This window comes from Stigmatopora argus, chromosome 14 (genome assembly GCF_051989625.1).
Source record: "Stigmatopora argus isolate UIUO_Sarg chromosome 14, RoL_Sarg_1.0, whole genome shotgun sequence".
Classification (NCBI taxonomy): Eukaryota; Metazoa; Chordata; class Actinopteri; order Syngnathiformes; family Syngnathidae; genus Stigmatopora; species Stigmatopora argus.
Window position 1 is genome coordinate 2,576,676 of NC_135400.1, and position 24,534 is coordinate 2,601,209.

The 24,534-nt window shown below is 48.3% G+C and overlaps 2 protein-coding genes across 9 annotated transcripts in view; one reads left to right on the forward strand and one right to left on the reverse strand.

Moving 5' to 3' along the window:
• Positions 1-24,534, reverse strand: part of LOC144088570 (amine oxidase [copper-containing] 3-like) — a 132,797-nt gene that overhangs the window by 42,536 nt on the left and 65,727 nt on the right. Inside the window, exons 1-2 of one of the 4 annotated variants that reach the window (XM_077619060.1) lie at positions 18,114-18,132; positions 15,928-16,006 (exon numbers count right to left, since the gene is read on the reverse strand). The exons of 2 other annotated variants lie outside the window; for them this stretch is intronic. Coding sequence is in view for 1 of the 2 variants with exons in the window: in XM_077619058.1 (XP_077475184.1) it covers positions 5,186-5,204 (19 nt within the window). In the remaining variant the exon portion in view is untranslated. Of the gene's footprint in view, positions 1-5,185; positions 5,299-15,927; positions 16,007-18,113; positions 18,133-24,534 lie in introns of those variants that run through there. One more of the 4 variants, XM_077619058.1, reaches the window with a different exon arrangement.
• Positions 18,758-24,534, forward strand: part of dus1l (dihydrouridine synthase 1-like (S. cerevisiae)) — a 64,822-nt gene continuing 59,045 nt past the window's right edge. For 4 of the 5 annotated variants that reach the window (XR_013304902.1, XM_077619073.1, XM_077619074.1 and 1 more), the window contains exons 1-2: positions 18,758-18,918; positions 21,708-21,989. Coding sequence is in view for 4 of the 5 variants with exons in the window: in XM_077619073.1 (XP_077475199.1) it covers positions 21,735-21,989 (255 nt within the window). In the remaining variant the exon portion in view is untranslated. Of the gene's footprint in view, positions 18,919-21,707; positions 21,990-24,139; positions 24,285-24,534 lie in introns of those variants that run through there. The other variant, XM_077619075.1, reaches the window with a different exon arrangement.

Genomic DNA, 24,534 nt, shown 5'->3' on the forward strand with positions numbered 1-24,534 from the left:
GGCAGGAGGGTCATTCTCGCCGTCGCCGGGCCCCTCGGTCGGGAGGGCAGGAGGGTCATTCTCGCCGTCGCCGGGCCCCTCGCGCAGGGGCGCCGGAGAGTCCCTCTCTCCCTCGCCGGGCCCCTCGCGCAGGGGCGCCGGAGAGTCCCTCTCTCCCTCGCCGGGCCCCTCGCGCAGGGGCGCCGGAGAGTCCCTCTCTCCCTCGCCGGGCCCGTCGTCCAGGGGCGCCGGAGAGTCCCTCTCTCCCTCGCCGGCCCCGTCGTCCAGGGGCGCCGGAGAGTCCCTCTCTCCCTCGCCGGCCCCGTCGTCCAGGGGCGCCGGAGAGTCCCTCTCTCCCTCGCCGGCCCCGTCGTCCAGGGGCGCCGGAGAGTCCCCCTCTCCCTCGCCGGCCCCGTCGTCCAGGGGCGCCGGAGAGTCCCCCTCTCCCTCGCCGGCCGCCTCGTCCAGGGGCGCCGGAGAGTCCCCCTCTCCCTCGCCGGCCGCCTCGTCCAGGGGCGCCGGAGAGTCCCCCTCTCCCTCGCCGGCCGCCTCGTCCAGGGGCGCCGGAGAGTCCCCCTCTCCCTCGCCGGCCGCCTCGTCCAGGGGCGCCGGAGAGTCCCCCTCTCCCTCGCCGGCCGCCTCGTCCAGGGGCGCCGGAGAGTCCCCCTCTCCCTCGCCGGCCGCCTCGTCCAGGGGCGCCGGAGAGTCCCCCTCTCCCTCGCCGGCCGCCTCGTCCAGGGGCGCCGGAGAGTCGCTCTCGCCTACGCCGGACCCCTCGTCCAGGGGCTCCGGCGCGTCGCCGCCACTTCCGGGCGGGAGAGAGCTGGGCGGGAGAGAGCTGGGCGGGAGAGAGCTGGGCGGGAGAGGGCTGGGCGGGAGAGGGCTGGGCTCGAGGAAATCATCCGGGGTGAGGCGGAAACCGGGCCGGCCGAAACCGGCAAGGATGTAATTTATCAGTCTGGAAATTGGCCAAACGGAGCTCGGCCGAACGGAGCTCGGCCGAACGGAGCTCGGCCGAACGGAGCTCGGCAGAACGGAGCTCGGCAGAACGGAGCTCGGCAGAACGGAGCTCGGCAGAACGGAGCTCGGCAGGCCCGCCGGGACCGGAAGCCTGGTTCGTGGCTTCGGCACGGGTGCGACTGGCGGCCCCGGAGGCAATGGGAGTATTGTGCGTGGCTTCGGCACGGGTGCGACTGGCGGCCCCGGAGGCAATGGGAGTATTGTGCGTGGCTTGGGCACGGGAATCTGCGGAGCTGGGAGCGGCGTGGTCGGCCGCGGAGCTGGGAGCGGCGTGGTCGGCCGCGGAGCTGGGGGCGGCGTGGTCGGCCGCGGAGCTGGGGGCGGCGTGGTCGGCCGCGGAGCTGGGGGCGGCGTGGTCGGCCGCGGAGCTGGGGGCGGCGTGGTCGGCCGCGGAGCTGGGGGCGGCGTGGTCGGCCGCGGAGCTGGGGGCGGCGTGGTCGGCCGCGGAGCTGGGGGCGGCGTGGTCGGCCGCGGAGCTGGGGGCGGCGTGGTCGGCCGCGGAGCTGGGGGCGGCGTGGTCGGCCGCGGAGCTGGGGGCGGCGTGGTCGGCCGCGGAGCTGGGGGCGGCGTGGTCGGCCGCGGAGCTGGGGGCGGCGTGGTCGGCCGCGGAGCTGGGGGCGGCGTGGTCGGCCGCGGAGCTGGGGGCGGCGTGGTCGGCCGCGGAGCTGGGGGCGGCGTGGTCGGCCGCGGAGCTGGGGGCGGCGTGGTCGGCCGCGGAGCTGGGGGCGGCGTGGTCGGCCGCGGAGCTGGGGGCGGCGTGGTCGGCCGCGGAGCTGGGGGCGGCGTGGTCGGCCGCGGAGCTGGCGGCGGCGTGGTCGGCCGCGGAGCTGGCGGCGGCGTGGTCGGCCGCGGAGCTGGCGGCGGCGTGGTCGGCCCAGGAGCTGGGAGCGGCGTGGTCGGCCGAGAAGCCTGATCAGGGGCTCGAGCGCCCAGGGCCTGCCTCTGCCTCTCCCTGCGACGTGGCGCTCGCCGCCGCCTCCGGGAGGGCGTCACAGCATGCCGACCACCACGTGTTGGCCCATCGTAGCTGGCCAGCCAACCAGGTGAAATACCTCGCTGCTGCGCCTCCCCAAAAAAACAAGACGGGCGGTGTTCGAAACTCCTACCGGAGCCCCCCCGCCGGCCGCCACGCGGTGGTCCTGTGTAGATGGCCCGCGGACCTGGCAGATGCTGGGCGGGGTAATCCAGGTCTGAGTAGTCGGAGGGGAAAATGCGATCCTTCTCCAGTGGGGCATAACGTTCAGCGTCTTTAGTTGGAGCGTATCGGATTCCGTATCGGCTAAGAAAATAGCCGTCCCAGACCGAATCTCCAGCATCCAGCTCACCTAGCCGCTGGCCGTCCTCCTCTTCAGAAAGGTCGGAGTCCCAATATCCAGCCTCTAAGTCTATTAGCCCCCCGTCGTCCTCACCTTCAGAAAAGTCCGTGTCCCAACGGACAAAAACTTGGCGTTCCAAAGGGGCCGAGGGAGGCTGGCGTCGACGAGCGTGTCGGCTCGAGCGTGGGTAGCCTCCCGCTGGGTCCATTATGGCCGGATCATTCTGTTATGATCGCGCCGCGTCGTGTGACGCGATCGTGGAAGTAGGTCGACCCAAATGCAGGAGGCAGGAGAGGACGAGGCATTAGCGTGATAACGAGTCCTTTAATGCATCAACCAAAACGTGGAAACAAGCGTGGCCGCATGCGGCGCGCATACGGACAGAGGCAAACAGAAGGGCAGCAGTATAACGACCGCTAGCAACCGCTAGCAACTGCTAACAACAGTCAATGGTGGTCATCGACAGTGGACGATGGAGTGATGATCCGGCAACGTGTGATGACGCGTCGCCTACTTAAATACAGGAACCGAAACTAATCATTGAATTGGCTACAGCCGGTACGTGTCGACGGCAACCCAGGAGGGCCAAAAGGGCACTCCTGACAGATAGATAGAGATAGATAGAGATAGATAGAGATAGATAGAGATAGATAGAGATAGATAGAGAGAGATAGAGAGAGATAGATAGAGATAGATAGATAGGAGATAGATAGATAGGAGATAGATAGAGATAGATAGAGATAGAGATAGTCCATCCGTCCGTCCGTCCCTCCGTCCGTCCCTCCGTCCGTCCCTCCGTCCGTCCCTCCATCCGTCCCTCCATCCGTCCCTCCGTCCATCCCTCTATCCCTCTATCCCTCCATCCATCCATCCCTCCATCCATCCATCCCTCCCTCCCTCTTTCATCTCCATCTCCATCTCCATCTCCATCTCCATCTCCATCTCCAATCTCCAATCTCCAATCTCCATCTCCAATCTCCATCTCTCATCTCTATCTCTTTATATATATATATATATATACAGTGGTACCTCGAGATACGAGCTTAATCCGTTCCGGGACTGAGCTCGTATGACAAGTTACTCGTAACTCGAGGTAAAGTTTCCCATTGAAATGAATGGGAAACAATTTAATTCGTTCCAACTCTCTGAAAAAAACACCAGAAACAGGATATTGGATTGAAAAAAAATGTTTTATTTCTTATAATTCGCCATATATTGACAAAGTAATAAATAACGAGTGGTTTAATAGAAATAAAGTGTTTAATCTAACTAAAATTGGCCGGATTTCGCCGAGGGGAGAGGGGCTTCGTTTTTTTTTTTCCTCCACACAACGCACTCGTAAACAGAACAAACACTCCACCCTCACGTTCGCTATCGATGGGCTGTTTGCTGTCGTACTATTCCCTTCAAAATATTCCGAAAATGATGCACACAAATGTCCTCACAATCGGAGAACGCACGACCACTTGCCAACGAGCAGCAAGCAGTCTTATCAGCGATCGCCCCGCTGCTCATGGGAGCTTCAGGGGCGCTGGCTAGCGGCTCCTTTTAGCTTGTAGCATCTGTGTTTGCATCCCCTCGAACGGCGACTATGATAGAGTTGCTACCGGGGATGCTGTTGCGAGCCAGTGCCCCCGATGTTCTTATGAGCAGCCAACGAGCAGAGTCTTTTATCAGCGATCGCCCCGCTGCTCATGGGAGCTTCAGGGGCGCTGGCTAGCGGCTCCTTTTAGCTTGTAGCATCTGTGTTCGCGTCCCCTCGAACGGCGCCTATGATAGAGTTGCTACCGGGGATACTTTTGCGAGCACGAGTATACTTCATTACCCAGAAAGCCCTCTTTTCACCGCGCATGCGCGTTGTGCGTTTCCTGGTCTGAATAGCTCATCCGGTGCTCGTAAATATTGTTATACACGAAAGATATGCCAAAAAAAATGCCATGGCAACCTGGCTTGGTCGCATCACGAAACTTTGACCGCATCACGGGCGAATTATTCGATCGAAATTTCCCCCGTAAGACGAGCATTCCGTATGACGAACGGTCGTATGACGAGGTACCACTGTATATATATATATATATATGTATATATATATATATATATATATATATATATATATATATATATATATATATATATATATATATATATATATATATATATACACATACTGCACCTCTTTGGAAGTTTATACCTCACACTCTTGCTTTTAATTCACTCCTCTCTCCCTCGCTCCCTCCCATCCGCGAACTACGCATTGTATTGAATAATGCCTCATTTTATTATTAAACATCATAACCACTAGTTATTTGTTACTCTGTTAGTAGATGGTGAATTACAACCAATAAAAAAAAATCCATTGTATTATCCTTTTTTTTGGTGTTTTTTTTCAGAGGGTGGGAACGAATTAATTTGTATTTAGTTCATTTCTTAAAAATGAACTAACATTTATATATATATATATATATATATATATAAATGCGAAAAGAACATTTTATATATATATACATACATACAATTTCATAACCTGCCATTAACAATATTATATTTTTATTAATAAATGCGACAATATACTGGAAGTTGTAGAGGTTGAGGAAATATATAAGTATAAACGCAAATTAAACTCCTCAAACTTCACTTGGGAGTCACCCAGAGAGAGGATAAAGATGCCAAGAAAAATGTTAAAAACCCAATTGCCTCAGGTTTATCAATCTTCTGCAACCAGCCCCAATGCTAAATTAGAGTTCCAAAGGCAAAGGGGCAGAGGGAGTGGGGGTAGAAGTGGGAGGGGCACATGCACGCAAGAGTGTTTCGCCCACAAAAGAGGACGCCTACAATGTTACAAGTGTCTACAATATGGACATATTACTCACGCATGCTCCAATCCGCCATGTTGCCGCGACTGTAATGGAAAGAATTATTCCAACAACTGTCATGCCCTACGACTTAAATAAGACAGGATAACCACAGCAGAATCAAGTGGTCCCTTACCACGAGTGTGCCCCATGTGAAACTGTTCCACAATATGAAAACAGGGGACCACGAGCACCTGGATTGTTCCATTAGAGGGGCCCGAATGGAAGAGGTGCAGTCCACAGCATAACCTTTTGTTTAGATGTCAGTTAATGGTAAATGACTTCGGTCTTTACGGACACTGGCGCGCCTCATTCTACTTGTATGTTGCCGCTTCCAACACCTCCTCGAAAAAAGGCCATTTCCGTGGTGTGGGTGACTGGCCAGCCCATCTCAGTCGCTTTTTCAGCTCCTGTGACCTTACAGCTTGGATTACAGAAATTTAAGCATGCAAGAGACATGCCCTGCCAACTCGCTGTGCAAAGACATCCTGTCTAATTGTAACATCTCTGTTTTGTACACGCTTGAAGGATTACAAATAACCTTCCCTGATGGATTGACAATGTTTGCAAATGAATGCAAATACTCTTTTGTCCAAATGGAACCTTCTGCAGTTACACCAATGGCTGACATCTACTGGGGAGTAATTGACATCAGTCTTGTTAATGCTTCCCACCTCCTGGCCTCCCTCATTACACCTTGTTTTACGATCGGTTCTGTGACCTCAGATATCAGTAGTTGGGTTTTGAAGAGCTGGCTGGTAACAATTGCAATTTGTGTTTTAGATACATCTACATTGACAAACAGGGGCTGGCTGCGATTAGTGATTTACCGAATGGCTGCGATTAGTGATTTACTGACTGAGTTGAAAAATGGGTTCCATATGCCCCTGTCAGCTGCACACATTTCACTAGTGCTGCATGCAAAACATGCTGTAAAGAACTGGGAACAATGGTAAAGGAAGCATTGACTCTCACTGACTGGCAACCAACACAGCTACTTATAGTTGAATTTTCACCTGAGAAAGACATGTACAGAATCAAATGCGACACTAATGATGAAGTTACATTGGAACATCAGATATTAACTAGACATCATGGTGGAGAATTCAATGATGTAGAGCAGGGGTCACCAAACTACGGCCCGCGGGCCGGATACGGCCCGCCGGCACATTTGGACCGGCCCTCTGAACAATACCAGAGACGCTATCGGAATATTTTTATTTTTATTTTTTATTTTTATTTTTATTTATTTATTTATTTTTTTGGGGGGGGGATGCGGCCCGCTGGCACATTTGGACCGGCCCTCTGAACAATACCAGAGACGCTATCGGATTTTTTTTCCTATTTGGCCTTGAAGACTGGGACATTTTAATCTTGTGTTTGGTTCATTGCACCCCTGCTGAGCCCACAAATCATCCCAGTGAAGCGGGGCTTCGCATTGCTTCTTTGGTGACACGCGCGGGGAGAGTGTTTCCCTTTGATGCATGCGGGCACGTCCACCGTTGCATGCACGAGCAGTGTTACTGAGACATCTGGACGATCGCAGGTGAGGGCGGAGCCCTGGGACCATCGCGGACTATTCAAGCATATTAAAACTGCAACCTGTTTGAGAATGGAATAATGGCGAAAAAGTTAGGTGAGAGAAAAATTGATTCAGAATGCAGGATATTTAACCTGGAGTGGACAAACGATTATTTTTTTGTTCAATGCAAAGAAAAGGCTGTTTGTCTCATTTGTCAAGAGACGGTGGCGGTATTCAAAGAATACAATCTTTGCCGACACTATGAATCCCGTCACAAAGACAAGTACGATAGATTGCAAGGCCAAATACGAGCAGACAAACTCTCAAAGCGAAAAAGTGGACTACTATCTCAGCAGAACCAGGCATCCGTTCGGGCCAGCTTTTGGGTTGCTAAATTGATAGCAAGCAGCGGTAAGCCTTTCACTGACGGAGAGTTTGTTAAGAAATGTATGGATACTGTCGCGGAGGAGGTGTGTCCCGAGAAGAAAGATGCATTTAATGCCGTAAGTCTGTCGGTGAGTACAATGACCAGACGCGTTGAAGAAATCGGGAGTAATGTATATGCCCAGCTGCAGCAGAAGACGAAATAATTTGCCTTTTTTTCATTAGCACTGGCTGAAAGCACGGACGTGCAAGACACAGCGCAACTGCTCATTTTTATTCGTGGAGTTAGCGCAAACTTTGAGATTTGCGAGGATCTGGCAGCCCTCCAAAGTCTCAAAGGGACTACAACGGGAGAGGATATTTTTGACAAAGTGTGCCAAACCATGGAGAAGTTGGACCTGGACTGGTCAAAGCTAGCTAGCATCACGACTGACGGGGCTCCTAGCATGGTGGCCGAAACTCGCGGTCTAATAATGGGACGCATGAACCGGGAGTTGGAAAAAAGGGGTCTCACCGCCCCGCTACGAGTCCCCTGCCAAATTCACCACCAAGCACTGTGCTGCAAAATGTTGACGTGGGATTCTGTAATGGTGTCGTGCATAAACTTCAGAGCAAAGGGAGAAGATTGTGCATGGCACAACAGAAAGTTAATGTTCCATGGCTTTTTCTGTTACAAACTGACACCGGCCCCCCATCAGAGAAGGGAAAAGTTATGTGGCCCTCACAAGAAAAAGTTTGGGGACCCCTGATGTAGAGGGAACTGAGGAAATGTTGAAAACAGTGCCAAATCCTGTCTGGTTGGCCAGTCCAAATGATGTTGGTCACAGCAATTGTTCCCCAGTGAGTTTCAAAATGAAGACTGAGGTTCCGATTTATATAAACCAATATCCATTCAAAGCTGGTCTTGCTAACAAATCACAAGTAACATTGACAGAGTTGGAAAATGCTAGTGTGTTGAGAAAAACAACAAATAAATGGAACACACCAATTCTTCCAATTGAAAAAGCAAATTCAGCTAAAGTTAGATTGGTACATGACCTTCGACACATAAATAACAATGTGGAAACACCCGTCAAGACTGTACCTAATCCATTCACAATTCTGTCAGTCCTCAATGATGAATGCAAAATCTTCATAGTAATTGACTTGTCAAATGCATTTTTCTGTGTGCCTTTAACTGAGAGATGGGCAAGCATCTTGCTTTCTCTTACAAGGGGCAACAGTTTACGTACAATAGACTGCCTCAGGGGCTTCTGCTGTAACCTGGAATCTTTAATCATGAACTTAGGAAACTACTCTCAGACTGGTTCTCCCAGACAACATTTTCCTATTACAATATGTTGATGACCTTTTGCCTGGAGCACCGGCTGTTGACATTTGTATAAAAACGACTTTTTACTTTCTCCTCTTTTTCGGAGAACATGGACTCAAAGTTTCAAATTTCCAACTACAATGAGCTAGGCTGTTAGTCTCATTTTTAGGAAAAATTCGAGCACACACGGGACTGTCGCCATCACCTAAGCATAGAGGTGACTTTTTGCATTTCTCTAAACCCGAAACTGTCCCAAATGTTGACTTTTCTAGGCCTCATAGGATACAGCAGATGTTACATCCCAGGGGTTACATAGAAGGCTGCTGCCTTGCGCCGGTCACAAAAATGGTTGGCCTGCGTAATCTGTCAGCTCGACTTGAGTGGACATGTGAGGTAGAGGAGGCTTTCATTAAATTGAAGCAAGATGAGCCAAGCGATAGCCCTTACATTGCGAAATTACAAAGTACCTTTCCATCCTTATGTGTCAAATCATGGAATCAGCAACCGCAGTACTGTATCAAATGATAGGCTCAACCACAAGGGTATTACAATATGCCAGTGTAATCCTAGAGCCTGTCGTTGTAAAATGAACTGATTGTGAATGATCTGCTGCAGCTCTGGCTTCACTAATTGAGAAAGTCATGCACATTGTCTCGACCCATCCGCTAATGGTACACACTTCTCACTCAGTGCCAGTTTTTTTCAATTCGCAACTTATACTGACATAATCGATAAAGTGGAGGGGAAATGCTATCTGTTAGTCATGGTCGATGAATCCTCAGGGTGGATGGAGGCCTACCCCACCGCAAGAGAGGATTCGGCCTCTGTAATAAAGGCGCTTGTAAATACTTGGATTCCCAACAATGGCTTTCCTGTTGTCGTTACATCTGATAATAAGACCTACTATATGCATGCATGTACATTTATGTGTATGTATGTATGTATATATGTGCTAAGCAACACGCTTATTTAATTACATATTTATTCATGTATTTATTTCTTGACCTACATATTACCTATCTATTTATGTCTAAAATGCCTTTCCTATTCCTGCATCCTCACCCTCTTGCCACTGGAACAACGAAATTTCCCGAATACGGGATGAATAAAGTTATCCAATCCAATCCAATCCAATCCAATAATGAAACAGACTTTAAAAACGCTGACTTAGCTTAGGTGGTGTGATCAATGGGACTAATGCCTCGTTTTAGTTCTGTCATGTTTATGTGTCGGCTGCGACGAAGTTGAACCCAGGATACAGGAAAACAGGAAGGCGAGAATTGCTGGTGCAAAAACTTTTAATAACAAAAGTTAAATATCCAAGTGACAGACTAAACAGGAGGAGGACGCACAGCGACAAAAACTAAAACATGACTTACTGGTGGGAGACGGACGAGGTAAAGGTAGTTATACTCCCACACACGAGGAAGCGGAGCAACTCATCTAACCTTGAGGTCATACTGCTGGGAGTATCATCGTGTCCGCCCCCAGCCTTCAGGTTTTCGCCGTCGCCTTCGTCGGCCTCCACATATACAGCCTTCAAGCATGCACCGCCGTCGTCCGCAGCCCCCCGAGCATGCACCGCCGTCGTCCGCGGCCCCCGGGCATTCACCGCCATCATCCGCAGCCCCCGAGCATGCGCCGTCGCCCGCAACCCCCAAGCGAGCGTGCGCCGTCATCCGTGGCCTCCGAGTATACGGCGTTGTCCACGTGCAGGGCGCCGGTGTCGTCGCGAGGGTGTGGGGCGCCAGGGTCGGCGCGAAGGTGCGGGGCGCCTGCGTCGGTGCGAGGGTGCGGGGCGCTGGCGTGTGGGGAGCCAGCGTGTGGGGAGCCAGCGCGAGGACGCGCGGCACCGGCATTGGCGCGTTCGGGCAAGGAACCGGCGTGGACATGCAATGATGGTTAATTGGAGCAGATACCTGCAAGCGACGGTCCCACTCCATAATCTCCCACATTGCCATGCCGGGTCTAAAAAAGCCAGAGCTCTTTTTCCCAACTTCAAAGTGGTCGCCGTCGTTCAACCCCATCTTGAATGGGCAGCCGTCATCCTGCCCTGTACCAAAATGGCCATTATAATGCCACGTTTCAAAACGGCCAAAGTCAGCAAGCCATCCTTGGTCGTCGGGGCTCTCTCCGTCCCACCGCCGCCTCCGAGCAGACGGTGTGGCCGGGCTGGCAGCCAGAACGCCGGTCTCCCCAGCATCCCGGGGAGGGGCACGCCACCGTGTTACCGTGATCAGGGATTCAAACGATTCTTCAGCCATCAATGGCTGATTGTCCGTGATGTGGGGGTGGCTTACCGTGACCGGACCTTTCGTCAAAAGACGTTTGGTAGAACGGACGTTTGGTAGAACGGACGTTTGGTAGACCGGACGTTTGGTAGACCGGACGTTTGGTAGACCGGACGTTTGGTAGACCGGACGTTTGGTAGACCGGACGTTTGGTAGACCGGACGTTTGGTAGACCGGACGTTTGGTAGACCGGACGTTTGGTAGACCGGACGTTTGGTAGACCGGACGTTTGGTAGACCGGACGTTTGGTAGAACGGACGTTTGGTAGAACGGACGTTTGGTAGAACGGACGTTTGGTAGAACGGACGTTTGGTAGAACGGACGTTTGGTAGAACGGAAGTTTGGTAGAACGGAAGTTTGGTAGAACGGACATTTGGTAGAACGGACGTTTGGTAGAACGGGTTCGCATGCAATTGATAGATTTTAACATTGGGTGAATAGGGATTTAATGACTATTATTTAACATTGAGTGAATAGGGTTCCACAAAGTACGGACAAATAGGCTTAAGGACAGTTTTTTCCCCACATCCATCAGGACTCTAAACTTGCGGGAACACAACACACAATCCCTTCTGTGTAATAACTTCGGGGTGAGGTAATATGAAAAGACGTTTGGGCAGTGATCTGCCTCCTACTCGCTGACTGAAGGTAAGTGAAAGACAGTGAGAGGTAAGTTATCCGCTCGGGGGGTGATGCGATGTATCCATAACGGCAGAATGCCAAATTACGAGTCCGTAACTATCACTTATTTGGGTCTTTTGCCGAGAAAACACACCTTATGGAGAAGAACTACCAATTTCGTCATACGCAGTTTCTGGGTGTGATGACAATTAGGCTTTTGTTGTTGATGATGACAGGGCCTACGTCCGATTATTATTATGTTATGGTTAAACAAATGAAAGTCTCGTGACTCAAACCACTGGACTCGCGAACCCGGCGACCAAACGTCCGGTCGAGCAAACGTCCGGTCGAGCAAACGTCCGGTCGAGCAAACGTCCGGTCGAGCAAACGTCCGGTCGAGCAAACGTCCGGTCGAGCAAACGTCCGGTCGAGCAAACGTCCGGTCGAGCAAACGTCCGGTCGAGCAAACGTCCGGTCGAGCAAACGTCCGGTCGAGCAAACGTCCGGTCGAGCAAACGTCCGGTCGAGCAAACGTCCGGTCGAGCAAACGTCCGGTCGAGCAAACGTCCGGTCGAGCAAACGTCCGGTCGAGCAAACGTCCGGTCGAGCAAACGTCCGGTCGAGCAAACGTCCGGTCGAGCAAACGTCCGGTCGAGCAAACGTCCGGTCGAGCAAACGTCCGGTCGAGCAAACGTCCGGTCGAGCAAACGTCCGGTCGAGCAAACGTCCGGTCGAGCAAACGTCCGGTCGAGCAAACGTCCGGTCGAGCAAACGTCCGGTCGAGCAAACGTCCGGTCGAGCAAACGTCCGGTCGAGCAAACGTCCGGTCGAGCAAACGTCCGGTCGAGCAAACGTCCGGTCGAGCAAACGTCCGGTCGAGCAAACGTCCGGTCGAGCAAACGTCCGGTCGAGCAAACGTCCGGTCGAGCAAACGTCCGGTCGAGCAAACGTCCGGTCGAGCAAACGTCCGGTCGAGCAAACGTCCGGTCGAGCAAACGTCCGGTCGAGCAAACGTCCGGTCGAGCAAACGTCCGGTCGAGCAAACGTCCGGTCGAGCAAACGTCCGGTCGAGCAAACGTCCGGTCGAGCAAACGTCCGGTCGAGCAAACGTCCGGTCGAGCAAACGTCCGGTCGAGCAAACGTCCGGTCGAGCAAACGTCCGGTCGAGCAAACGTCCGGTCGAGCAAACGTCCGGTCGAGCAAACGTCCGGTCGAGCAAACGTCCGGTCGAGCAAACGTCCGGTCGAGCAAACGTCCGGTCGAGCAAACGTCCGGTCGAGCAAACGTCCGGTCGAGCAAACGTCCGGTCGAGCAAACGTCCGGTCGAGCAAACGTCCGGTCGAGCAAACGTCCGGTCGAGCAAACGTCCGGTCGAGCAAACGTCCGGTCGAGCAAACGTCCGGTCGAGCAAACGTCCGGTCGAGCAAACGTCCGGTCGAGCAAACGTCCGGTCGAGCAAACGTCCGGTCGAGCAAACGTCCGGTCGAGCAAACGTCCGGTCGAGCAAACGTCCGGTCGAGCAAACGTCCGGTCGAGCAAACGTCCGGTCGAGCAAACGTCCGGTCGAGCAAACGTCCGGTCGAGCAAACGTCCGGTCGAGCAAACGTCCGGTCGAGCAAACGTCCGGTCGAGCAAACGTCCGGTCGAGCAAACGTCCGGTCGAGCAAACGTCCGGTCGAGCAAACGTCCGGTCGAGCAAACGTCCGGTCGAGCAAACGTCCGGTCGAGCAAACGTCCGGTCGAGCAAACGTCCGGTCGAGCAAACGTCCGGTCGAGCAAACGTCCGGTCGAGCAAACGTCCGGTCGAGCAAACGTCCGGTCGAGCAAACGTCCGGTCGAGCAAACGTCCGGTCGAGCAAACGTCCGGTCGAGCAAACGTCCGGTCGAGCAAACGTCCGGTCGAGCAAACGTCCGGTCGAGCAAACGTCCGGTCGAGCAAACGTCCGGTCGAGCAAACGTCCGGTCGAGCAAACGTCCGGTCGAGCAAACGTCCGGTCGAGCAAACGTCCGGTCGAGCAAACGTCCGGTCGAGCAAACGTCCGGTCGAGCAAACGTCCGGTCGAGCAAACGTCCGGTCGAGCAAACGTCCGGTCGAGCAAACGTCCGGTCGAGCAAACGTCCGGTCGAGCAAACGTCCGGTCGAGCAAACGTCCGGTCGAGCAAACGTCCGGTCGAGCAAACGTCCGGTCGAGCAAACGTCCGGTCGAGCAAACGTCCGGTCGAGCAAACGTCCGGTCGAGCAAACGTCCGGTCGAGCAAACGTCCGGTCGAGCAAACGTCCGGTCGAGCAAACGTCCGGTCGAGCAAACGTCCGGTCGAGCAAACGTCCGGTCGAGCAAACGTCCGGTCGAGCAAACGTCCGGTCGAGCAAACGTCCGGTCGAGCAAACGTCCGGTCGAGCAAACGTCCGGTCGACCAAACGTCCGGTCGAGCAAACGTCCGGTCGAGCAAACGTCCGGTCGAGCAAACGTCCGGTCGAGCAAACGTCCGGTCGACCAAACGTCCGGTCACCAAACGTCCGGTCGACCAAACGTCCGGTCGACCAAACGTCCGGTCGACCAAACGTCCGGTCGACCAAACGTCCGGTCGACCAAACGTCCGGTCGACCAAACGTCCGGTCGACCAAACGTCCGGTCGACCAAACGTCCGGTCACCAAACGTCCGAGTACCGCGGCTCACGGGTGCTCCGCTTCCCCGCGTCTGCCGAGTGAAATAGGTGGGAGAGAGGAAGGCCCATTCACCCTCGGAGTCGGAGCCCGGAAGGTTAACGAGCTACGGGCCATCCTCGTGATTAAACAAATCTGAGTCTGAGTGCCATTCAAAAGAAATTTGTTTCTTCGTAGATGGAGGCAGAGGCAGCAATGAATGTTCCGTTCGGGGATAACGAGGGAGATGAACGGGAGTGTAGGCAGGCGGAGAGTTGACGGCAGGTGACAAATCGAAAGATACCTTGTAGCTCGGATTACTAGGTTCGGAGATACAGTGGGGCAAATAAGTATTTAGTCAACCACCAATTGTGCAATTTTTCCTACTTGAAAAGATTAAAGAGGCCTGAAATTGTCAACATGGGTAAACCTCAACCAGGAGAGACAGAATGTGGGGAAAAAACAGAAAATCACATTGTTAGATTTTTGAAGAATTTATTTTCAAATCATGGTGGAAAATAAGTATTTGGTCAATACCAAAAGTTCATCTCAATACTTTGTTATGTATCCTTTGCTCGCAATAACGGAGGCCAAACGTTTTCTGTAACACGTTTCACACACTGTTGCTGCTATTTTGGCCCATTCCTCCATGCAGATCTCCTCTAGAGCAGTGATGTTTTGGGGCTGTCGTTGGGCAACACGGACTTTGAACTCCCTCCACAGATTTTCTATGGGGTTGAGATCTGGAGACTGGCTAGGGCACTCCAGGACATTGAAATGCTTCTTACGAAGCCACTCCTTTGTTGCCCTGGCTGTGTGTTTGGGATCATTTTCATGCTGAAAGACCCAGCCACATCTCATCTTCAATGTTCTTGTTGATGGAAGGAGATTTTCATTCAAAATCTCTCGATACATAGCCCCTATCTAAAGGTATTATTGTTTATTCTCATCTCATCTCATTTCATTTTCTGAACCGCTTTATCGTCACTGGGGTCACGGGGGAGTGCTGGAGACTATCCTAGCTGCCTTCAGGCCAGAGGCAGGGGACACACTGAATTGGTGGCCAGCCAATCGCAGGGCACAAGGAGACGGACAACCATACACACCCACACCCATACCTAGGGGCAATTTAGAGTGTGCAATCAGCCTACCATGCATGTTTTTTGGATTGTGGGAGGAAACCGGAGTACCCGGAGGAAAAACACGCAGGCCTGGGGAGAACATGCAAACTCAACACAGGTGGACCGACCTGGATTTCAACCCAGGACCCCAGAGCTGTGAGGCCGACGCACTAACCACTTGTGCGCCGGGCCGCTCTGAAATAGACATTGTTTTCTAAACTGGAGAAAAACAAAACATCCATAATACATTTGAACTGAATGATTCCACATATATGGATTCAATTGGAGTTCCACATGGTGTAATGTATGAATATAAATTGGTTAATCCAGTCCTGGCAGGAATTTAAAGTTTTCCAATTTTTTGAGCATTTTTCCCTATTATTGTTAACAAAAATGTTGATAGTATTAATAACACTCACCACCAATTACAGCGTACTTTTAACCTTACAACTGATCCCGAAGAAGCGATATCGGAACAATTTAGCAGTACCTCTTTAACCGCCTTTAAAAAAACGATTGGCCTTGGACATGTTAAAGGCTTAACAACATGGTGTATGTTCTATGTTTGGTGATCAATGTTGTACTTTCATTCCTAATAACAGGTCATTTTGCTTTGAAAGGCCTCAAAGATTTACCTGCACAAGAAAAAGAACATTCAGGTGTTGATAATGTGATTTCTGATTGGTTTGCCGATGTTTTTGGTAAATGCAAACGTTTGGTAGTTTCTGCATTGACTCCTCATATTACTTTATTCTCCTTGTTTTCTATTCTTAGTTGCTGTATTGTCCCATGCGCGAAAGCTATGATTAGGAGATTTATTCCTAGTGTGATTAACCCAAATGTTTCTGCTACCCAATTACTTACTATGTATGATCCTCCCATTCTGTGTCCTCCTTCACATGTCCGTTTTGATGATGTTCTATGATGCAGGTTTTCCTTTCAACTGAAACAGCACAGACAGTTTGACCTATGAGGTTTCTGCTGAAACAAGCAGCACCTTCCTGCAATCAACTAATTACAGTTGAAAGAGAATAGATAGTTGCCAAGGTGTCGTTTCATTGCTTGGTAGGAAAACCTGTACCCACTTGGCCCTTAGTGGAATCGGTTTGACAGTGTTGTGACTGTGATCTTGTCGAAGAGGAATTGATTTTAATATTTTCTTTCTAGTTTTTGTTACCATAATCAAGTAGAGTATATGTTATCGTAAAACTCTCCCTTCCCCCAAGCCAGATGGTTGGCCGAATTGATAAAATCAACTGAGGATATTGGATTTTTCTTTTGAACTGAAAAACCACCCACTAATATTCAAATTAATGCCCACTTTGGCCTGCTGGAAAAAGAGTTTATACACGGGAGTCAGATTATCAGAGGTTATCTTTTCTCTTGCAAATAAGGAATGTTGTATTGAGAACTGATTTAGGATTCCATCTTCCGTGTGTTATTAAAGAAAAAAATCCTCCAAGACAGAAAAAGAGCACATGCCGTTGTTAGTACGAGGTCAAAAATGAACAAACACTAATACCAGCCAATGGCAGAGCACGAGGAGACCGACAACTATTCATGCTAACACTCATACCTCGAGATAATTTAGAGTGTTCCACCAGCCTACCGTGCATGTTTTTGGAATGTGGGAGGAAGCCGGAGCACCTGGAAAAAACCCACGCAAGCCCTAGGACGAGTGGCCAACTCCGGTCCTTGAGAGCCCCTATCCGGCCTCTTTTCCATATCTCTTTCCTCTACCACACCTGAATCAAATGATCAACTCTTCAGCTAGCTGTCTAGAAGCTTGATAAGGTAATGAATTATTTGCTATAAAAATTTACTTAAAGGTTTGTGTACCAAAGTGCTAACTTGATCATTGTGTTTGGGAAGAGTCTTCACAACAATGTGTGAAAAACAGCAGGTAACTCTGGGTGTTTGTTGTATAAACAATTTAGCTGTGTTCTGGCAGTTGTGAAGCTTTTACTAATTTGATCATTCCTGGCCTGTCTAGACATCCTGTTCCTTTAGTTGAAAAAAAGGTATTATATTCTGAGAATCTTTTACCTCAACAAATGTCTAGGTTAACGCCCACTTTGGGTAGAGGCAATGAAGGCTTTAAGAAATGGAGTCAGAACGGGAATGTTGCCTTTTCTCGAGCCAATAAAGAGAACTGGTCATGGAAGCTTCAATAATAATAAGTTCAATTCAATAATCAGGAATACAATCCCTCCCTCAATTGACCCTCACCAGTTTGCTTATAGAGCAAACAGGTCCACTGAGGATGCTATCGCCATTGCTCTACACACAGCACTGAGCCACCTGGAACACCATGGGAATTACGTAGCTCAGCCTTCAACACCATAAAACCGGACATTCTGACTCACAAACTCTCCCACCTTGGACTATCCTCTTCCATCTGCTGCTGGATAAAGAACTTCTTGACCAACCGACCACAAACTGTTAGACTTGGTCCCCACCTCTCTTCCTCCATTACACTGAGCACTGGCTCCCCTCAAGGCTGTGTACTGAGTCCTCTTCTGTACTCCCTGTACACATATGACTGTACACCAACCCACCAGTCTAACTCCATCATCAAATTTGCTGATGACACCACTGTGGTCGGACCGATCTCAGGAGGGGATGAGTCGGCCTACAGAGATGGGGGTGCGAGATATCCATAACGGCAGAATGCCAAATTACGAGTCCGTAACTATGACTTATTTAGGTCTTTTGCCGAGAAAACGCACCTTTTGGAGAAGCACTACCAATTTCGTCTTTCGCAGTTTCTGGGTGTAATGACAAATAGGCTTTTGTTGTTGATGATGACGACAGGGTCTATGTCCAATTATTATTATTATAATAGCTTGCCTATATTTTTGTTAACACTTGTCTCACCAGATCTTTCAGAACAAAGAAAAGAACAAACCACAATACCGATCCTGATTATTTGATTCAGGTGTGTTGGTGGAGGGAGATATGGAAAACAGACTGGATCACGCCTCTTGAGGACCGGAGTTGCTCACCCCTGCCTTTAAAAGAACATGCAAACTGCACACAGGAGGACTGACCTAGGATCGAACCCAGGATCCCAGAACTGTGAGGCCGATGCGCTAACGACTCTTCCATCGGGGCCACCCCCTATTGGACCCAGCCAAATGCATGGCGCCCGTCCTCGTTGAAGCATTGTTTGCATTGAACTAGTCGAGGCCCTTTAACCCAGAAAACCCGGAAGTAAAATCATACAATGGGTCCCTGTGGGAGTGTTCCAACTCCCATAGAAAATGAATTGAACATGAGTGATGTCACCTCCTGTGTACCGCACATTTCCACAAGCCCAAACAAAGCCAGCCAAAAGGTTTGAAAACGAAAAAATTTTGAAAGAGAAATAACATTTGGATGCGAAATATATATGAAAGCAAAAAAGACAGAAACCAAAAAGTCTAAGATGAAAAATATTTTTGAATGTGAAAAGAAAATTGAATATGAGAAAAAACAATTTGAAACGGAAAAAAATAACATCAGAGAGCAATGTTTTGTGACTTTTTTTATTTTTTAAATCAAGAATGAACGTTAAACTTTTAGTTTCAAAATGTATTTTTGCATTCAACGCCTTTTGCATTGATTTAGTTCCATAGAGGCGAATATCACTCACTTGTACTTTGCATGAAAAAGGAGCCCGCCAGAAAATCCACTGCTTTAAGATGGCTCTCCTGGACTAACGCCACAGACTCAGACTTTTGGTATCTCGGTCCCCATGTAAGGGATATCGAGAAAAAAACCCAGATCTCCTTTGGAAGATTTTAATAACATGGAGAACACGCATCTGTAAACCACTGGAAACGACCCCCCGCAAAGTATTGTATAATATTTACTGTGAGTAGCGTTAAATATATTTGTATATAACACAACAACAAGGAAACCTCCTTATTGTCCAGGTCGGCGTATAATATAGAAATAGCACGCGTGTTGCGTCGCGCATGCCACTGTGTAGTTTAATATGGCGTCGCATTAAAAGTCACATGTAACTTTTACAATATCTTTAGACATTGCGGACACTTTATCTGTCATGAGGTTTTCTTCCATGTCAACACATTGGCATTTGAGAAACACATGACATGTAATATATAAAGAGGCAATTGATGAAGAGAATTGTGTATCCGATTTCTTTATACTACAGTAATATCTTGAGATAAAGCTTCGTATGTTCGTATGTCTATTTACTCGTAGTTCAAATCCTTTCTCCCCCATAGAAAACAACTAAATGCAAATTAAGGTTCACTCGCCTGACTTCAGTGTGGGCAAGTGCGGGCTAGATTCCCGCTGGTGGTGGTATGATTGGGAGTGTGATGGTCGTTTGTCTCTCTGTGTGCCCTACGACTGACTGGCGACCAGTTTAGGGTGTAGTCTGCCTTTTACCCGAAGACAGCTGGGTTAGGCTCCAGCAACCCTTTTGAGGATGGGTGGCAATATTCCCTCAAATTTTTGTCTGGGCATACAGACGAGCTCCCTGCGCACACTAAGGACCACGTGAGAAACATCAGAAGTGCTCGCTCTGGCCACATGTTTTTCCTCGGCTGCGCAGCGAAGTCAGACCCAGGATGCGGGGAAACAAAAAACAAGAGGGATGTGTTGGTGGTGCACTACTTAGTCTTTTAATGCCAAAATACTCATACAAAAATCATTCAACCTGGGACAAAGTTAACTTAATCAAACGAGAAAGGGGGGACGCACACCGAATGAAGAGGCAAAACATTACTCACTATATATATATATATATATATATATATATATATATATATATATATATATATATATATATATATATATATATATATATATATATATATATATATATATATATATATACATATGTACGTACGTACGTACGTACGTACGTACATACATACATACAGTGTTACCTCGTCATGCAAAATTCTCGTCTTACGAGGGACATTTCGATCGAATAATTCACCCGTCATGCGATCAAAATTTCGTGATGCGACCAAGCCAGGTCTTTTTTGCATATCTTTCGTGTATAGCAATATCTACGAGCACGGAACGATTAATTCAGACGAGTTTCTCATACGACCAGGAAACGCACAACGCGCCGGCAAAAAGAGGGCTTTCTGGGTAATGAAGTATACTCGTGCACACAACACCCATAGGCAATGGCAACCTTTCTCAGAATAAAACTTCATTACCCACAATCAATATGTGGGTAAGCTCAACTATTGTATTTCCTGTTATTCTTTCTAAGGAAAGAAGGTCCTGCGATCGTTCTTTAAAGACTATTTCTCGTTGGCAAGTGGTCGTGCGTTATCCTATTGTGATGACATTTGTATGCGACATTATCGAAATATTTTGAAGGGTAGACTAAAACAAACAACTCTTGATGCGTTCGTTTTGAAGACTTCGGCGGAGCAGCCAGGTGGTGTCAACCCATAGAACTACGTAAGGTAAAAAAGATTACAACAAATTTAGAATTTAGTTTTGTTTGAAGTTACATTAAACGTTGAGTGTCTGTATATAGTTATCCAAGTTAATTTAAATTTGTTTGTTCGTTTACGAGTGCATTGTTGCCGTGGATAAAGCCCCCCGAACAGCCCCCCCGGCTCCGTGTATGCCGCTGTCTATACCCTCCGCGAAATGTGTCTAATTTTACTCCTATTAAACACATTATTACTATCAAACCACTCGTTATTTATTACTTTGTCAATATATGGCGAATTATAAGAAATAAAACATTTTTTTCAATCCAATATCCTGTTTTTGGTGTTTTTTTCAGAGAGTTGGAACGAATTAATTTGTTTCCCATTCATTTCAATGGGAAACTTCCGCTCGAGTTACGAGAATCTTGTCATACGAGCTCAGTCCCGGAACGGATTAAGCTCGTATCTCGAGGTACCACTGTATATATATATACCGTATTTTCTGGACTATAAGTCGCACCTGAGTATAAGTCACACCAGCCAAAAAATGCATAATGAAGAAGGAAAAAACATAAGTCGCACTGGAGAAAAGTTTCATTTTTGGGGGAAATTTGTTTGATAAAATCCAATGTCGTCTTGAAAGGCAATTGTATATATGTGTATATGTGTAAATGTGTATATGAGAGCGAGACTGAGAGCGAGACTGGGAGCGAGACGGGGAGCGAGACGGGGAGCGAGACGGGGAGCGAGACGGGGAGCGAGACGGGGAGCGAGACGGGGAGCGAGACGGGGAGCGAGACGGGGAGCGAGACTGGGAGCGAGACTGGGAGCGAGACTGGGAGCGAGACTGGGAGCGAGACTGAGAGAGTTGAAAGTCACCGCGCTTCTTAGAAACGATGGTTAGTCCTTAATTCCACCGGCTTGCTTTTGACCAATTGTTTTTCCCACCTATTCACGCAAAAAATGCTACCTGTACGGCCAGTGCTCGTAGATTTCTACACGAGGGAAATATGGCGAGAAAGACAGAGCGATGCTATTCTCATAAGCAGCCTCTCGCATTCTCGGCCACTTGGCGGCCGCATCGGGTATTACTGTAATAATAGAATTGCTGTCAACTTTTGAATAGCCGTCCACTAGTGACCACTGTCCCAAAAAGTATTAAAATCTTATTGCCTGTCTTTTATACCATTTCACATTTCTTTGAACTTTACAATGTCCCCTATCTTGTTACAGAGCATTACATGTTTTGGACTTCTCACAATGATACAGTTAAAGAAGATAGAAAAGCTACAAGGGTTTGAATTTTGGAAGAAAACCCTAAAAGAAGCATGCTTTGTGGTTGCTCCCATGGTGGACCAGAGCGAACTGTCATGGCGCATACTTAGCCGTCGCCACGGCGCTCATCTCTGTTACACGCCCATGTTACATGCGCAGGTGTTTGTTCGTGATGCAAATTATAGGAGAGAAAACTTCTATAATGAGGTTTGTGAGGAGGATCGGCCACTAATAACTCAGGTAGGAATATTTTTGGGCTCTTAAGTAGCTTGTGGGATGTTTTTTATTCTACACTTTGTGTTTTGTCCAAGCCTAACTTGACCCGATACCTCAGAACAAACGTTTGCTGGCAACCTGTATTCCGCCAGACATCAACATTAGAGGTCAACCCATATGGGATTTTCAAACGACGATACAGTCATACCTCTACTTACGAATGCCTCTAGGTGTGAAATTTCCAGGTTACGAAAGCTTTTTATATGCAAACGAGTGCCTCAAGATAAGAAGAATATCCAAGTTACGAAACCCCCCAAAAAGTACTGCATTCCTTATCTGTTATTTTATTTTGAAAATATTGTCGCGGATGCATTGATTCTCGCTTTAGAAGCTCATTCCACCATATACTGGGCTCTCATTGGCTGTCTCACGACAACCCTCCATTTTCTTTAACCCATTGTCTGCTTAAACTTATCTATACATATTACTATTTCTGAGAATGTGTGTGCGCGTGTGTTTATGCGTGTCCGTGAGGTCTGAGTAAAATGGAGACAACCGATTTGAATGCGGTTTTCACCAAAAGTTGGCAAATTTACTCCTCTACGGATGCACCGATTATCGAATTTGGACTCCAGTTTTTCAGAAAATTTATATTTGTACCTGGGTGTCGCATTTTTTAGGTTGGAAAAGTGAAACTTTGGGCCATTTTATTGGTACTTGCGAAACTTTCAGATCAAAACCACTCTGCTTTGTAAAAGCACAATGATGAGGACAACATTGCACGTGCAACATGCTAAAAATCGATAAAAACCCTTGATTTGGGACACTTCCAAACACAGCCATTTCATACGGATTGGACGCCATTTCCACATTTTACGTCCGATTTTATTGCGGTTTTCGACTATGGTTAGCTTCAATAGTGAATTGTGTCATGGCAGGGCCCGATTTTTGAATTTCGCCTTTGGCTCTTCAAAAAATCGATTCAAATCGACCCCAAGGTTGCATTTTTTTTTTACCTTTGACCCAGTTTTTTAACACATGCAAAACTTTCAGACCACTAACGATTACAGTTTTTGCAGCACTACGCAGGCGCACATGCGACATTCATCTGCTTTTTAAAGTGGCCTCTACCGTCAAGCTACAAAACAACAAAAACTCTTGATTTTGGACACCCCTAAAATCTGCTTCATGTTTTCTTTCACTTTTCAGGGTCCCTATGAAAGAGAATTCTAAAATTTTTGAATTTTACAATTTCTCGCGTATGAGCCGCCCCCCTGATTCCCAATTTTCACCTCCATATTCATGGTTTTAATAGGGAGAACAAATGTGTTACTTTGAAAGGAAAATCTTAAGAAAAATCATCAAGTGCTTTCTAATTACAGAAATTACAATTTTCTAATCAGAAGTTTAAGATGTTGTGGCAGCCATATTGCTTCTAATGTGCGAGCAGTGACGGGAATGTGAGTTTTTTTTCACGTTTTATGCAAGGTACGTACGTTTTCTTTTCTTGAATTTCATTCATGGACGTCAAAATAAATTTAGTTTAGCGTTTTATCTGTCTATCTTTTCTTTTTTTTTAACTAAATGACCATATCGGCCACATTCGCTTGCGTCATGATGCCACGACGCCATTGCGTCGTGATGTCACGGCGCTATTGCATCATGAAGTCATCGTGCCATGGTGGCGTCAACTTGCAGTTTCCTGCATGTCGTGTTTTTATGCGCATATAAGTGCGTACCCTCGATTCAGTCATTATTTTTTGTCCGACGAAAGTGGCTTATATGAGAGTAAATACGGTATGCTTATTCAATGTGAAATGCTGCTTTAAAATCCAAATTTCGAAACAACTTTTGGAATATATTAACTTGTTAAGTAGCGGTACCACGGCACAGGTTAAATTGGTTGATTCGGTTTTGTAGGTAAGGTTATGTTCCTTTTACAGGATTGTAAAAATCCTATTTATCTTTAAACATGCAGACGTAGAAACATTTTGTATAGTATCTTACTCATAAGAGTAAATGTAAAACATTTATAGCATCCATTTACTGCAATAACTGATAAGTTATTTTGTTGATGTTGCTCAAATCGAGGCACGACTGACTGTGTTTTACTTTTCTTTCATCATTTAGACAAATATGATAATACTTCCCGTCTGCACCTGGTAATATTCAAAACCAAATGGCAAAAACATGGGAAACTAATGACATTATTGGTATCTCAGCAGAGTAATGTGTCTTGAATTTGTATGTGATAACATAATGCCTGATAGTTCAGGCACTCAAGTCTTCATGAAATGCGAAAAGAACATAAAACGCAAGGTAATTAACCTATTCAGATTACTTTTTTTGTTTTCCATAAAATACAACATCTGACTTACCCAACACGTCCAAATCCACTTTGAAGTTTATGAAGTGTGTGTGGATGTTCCCCAGGACATTTTTGCCACCTGGTGGCCGTATTTCAAACTGCTGTCCACCAGATAAGATGACAAGATGTAGCCTGTGGCGTACACCTTGGCTTCCACAGCTCCGCTTTGATAGAAGATGAAATCCCACATGTAATCATAAT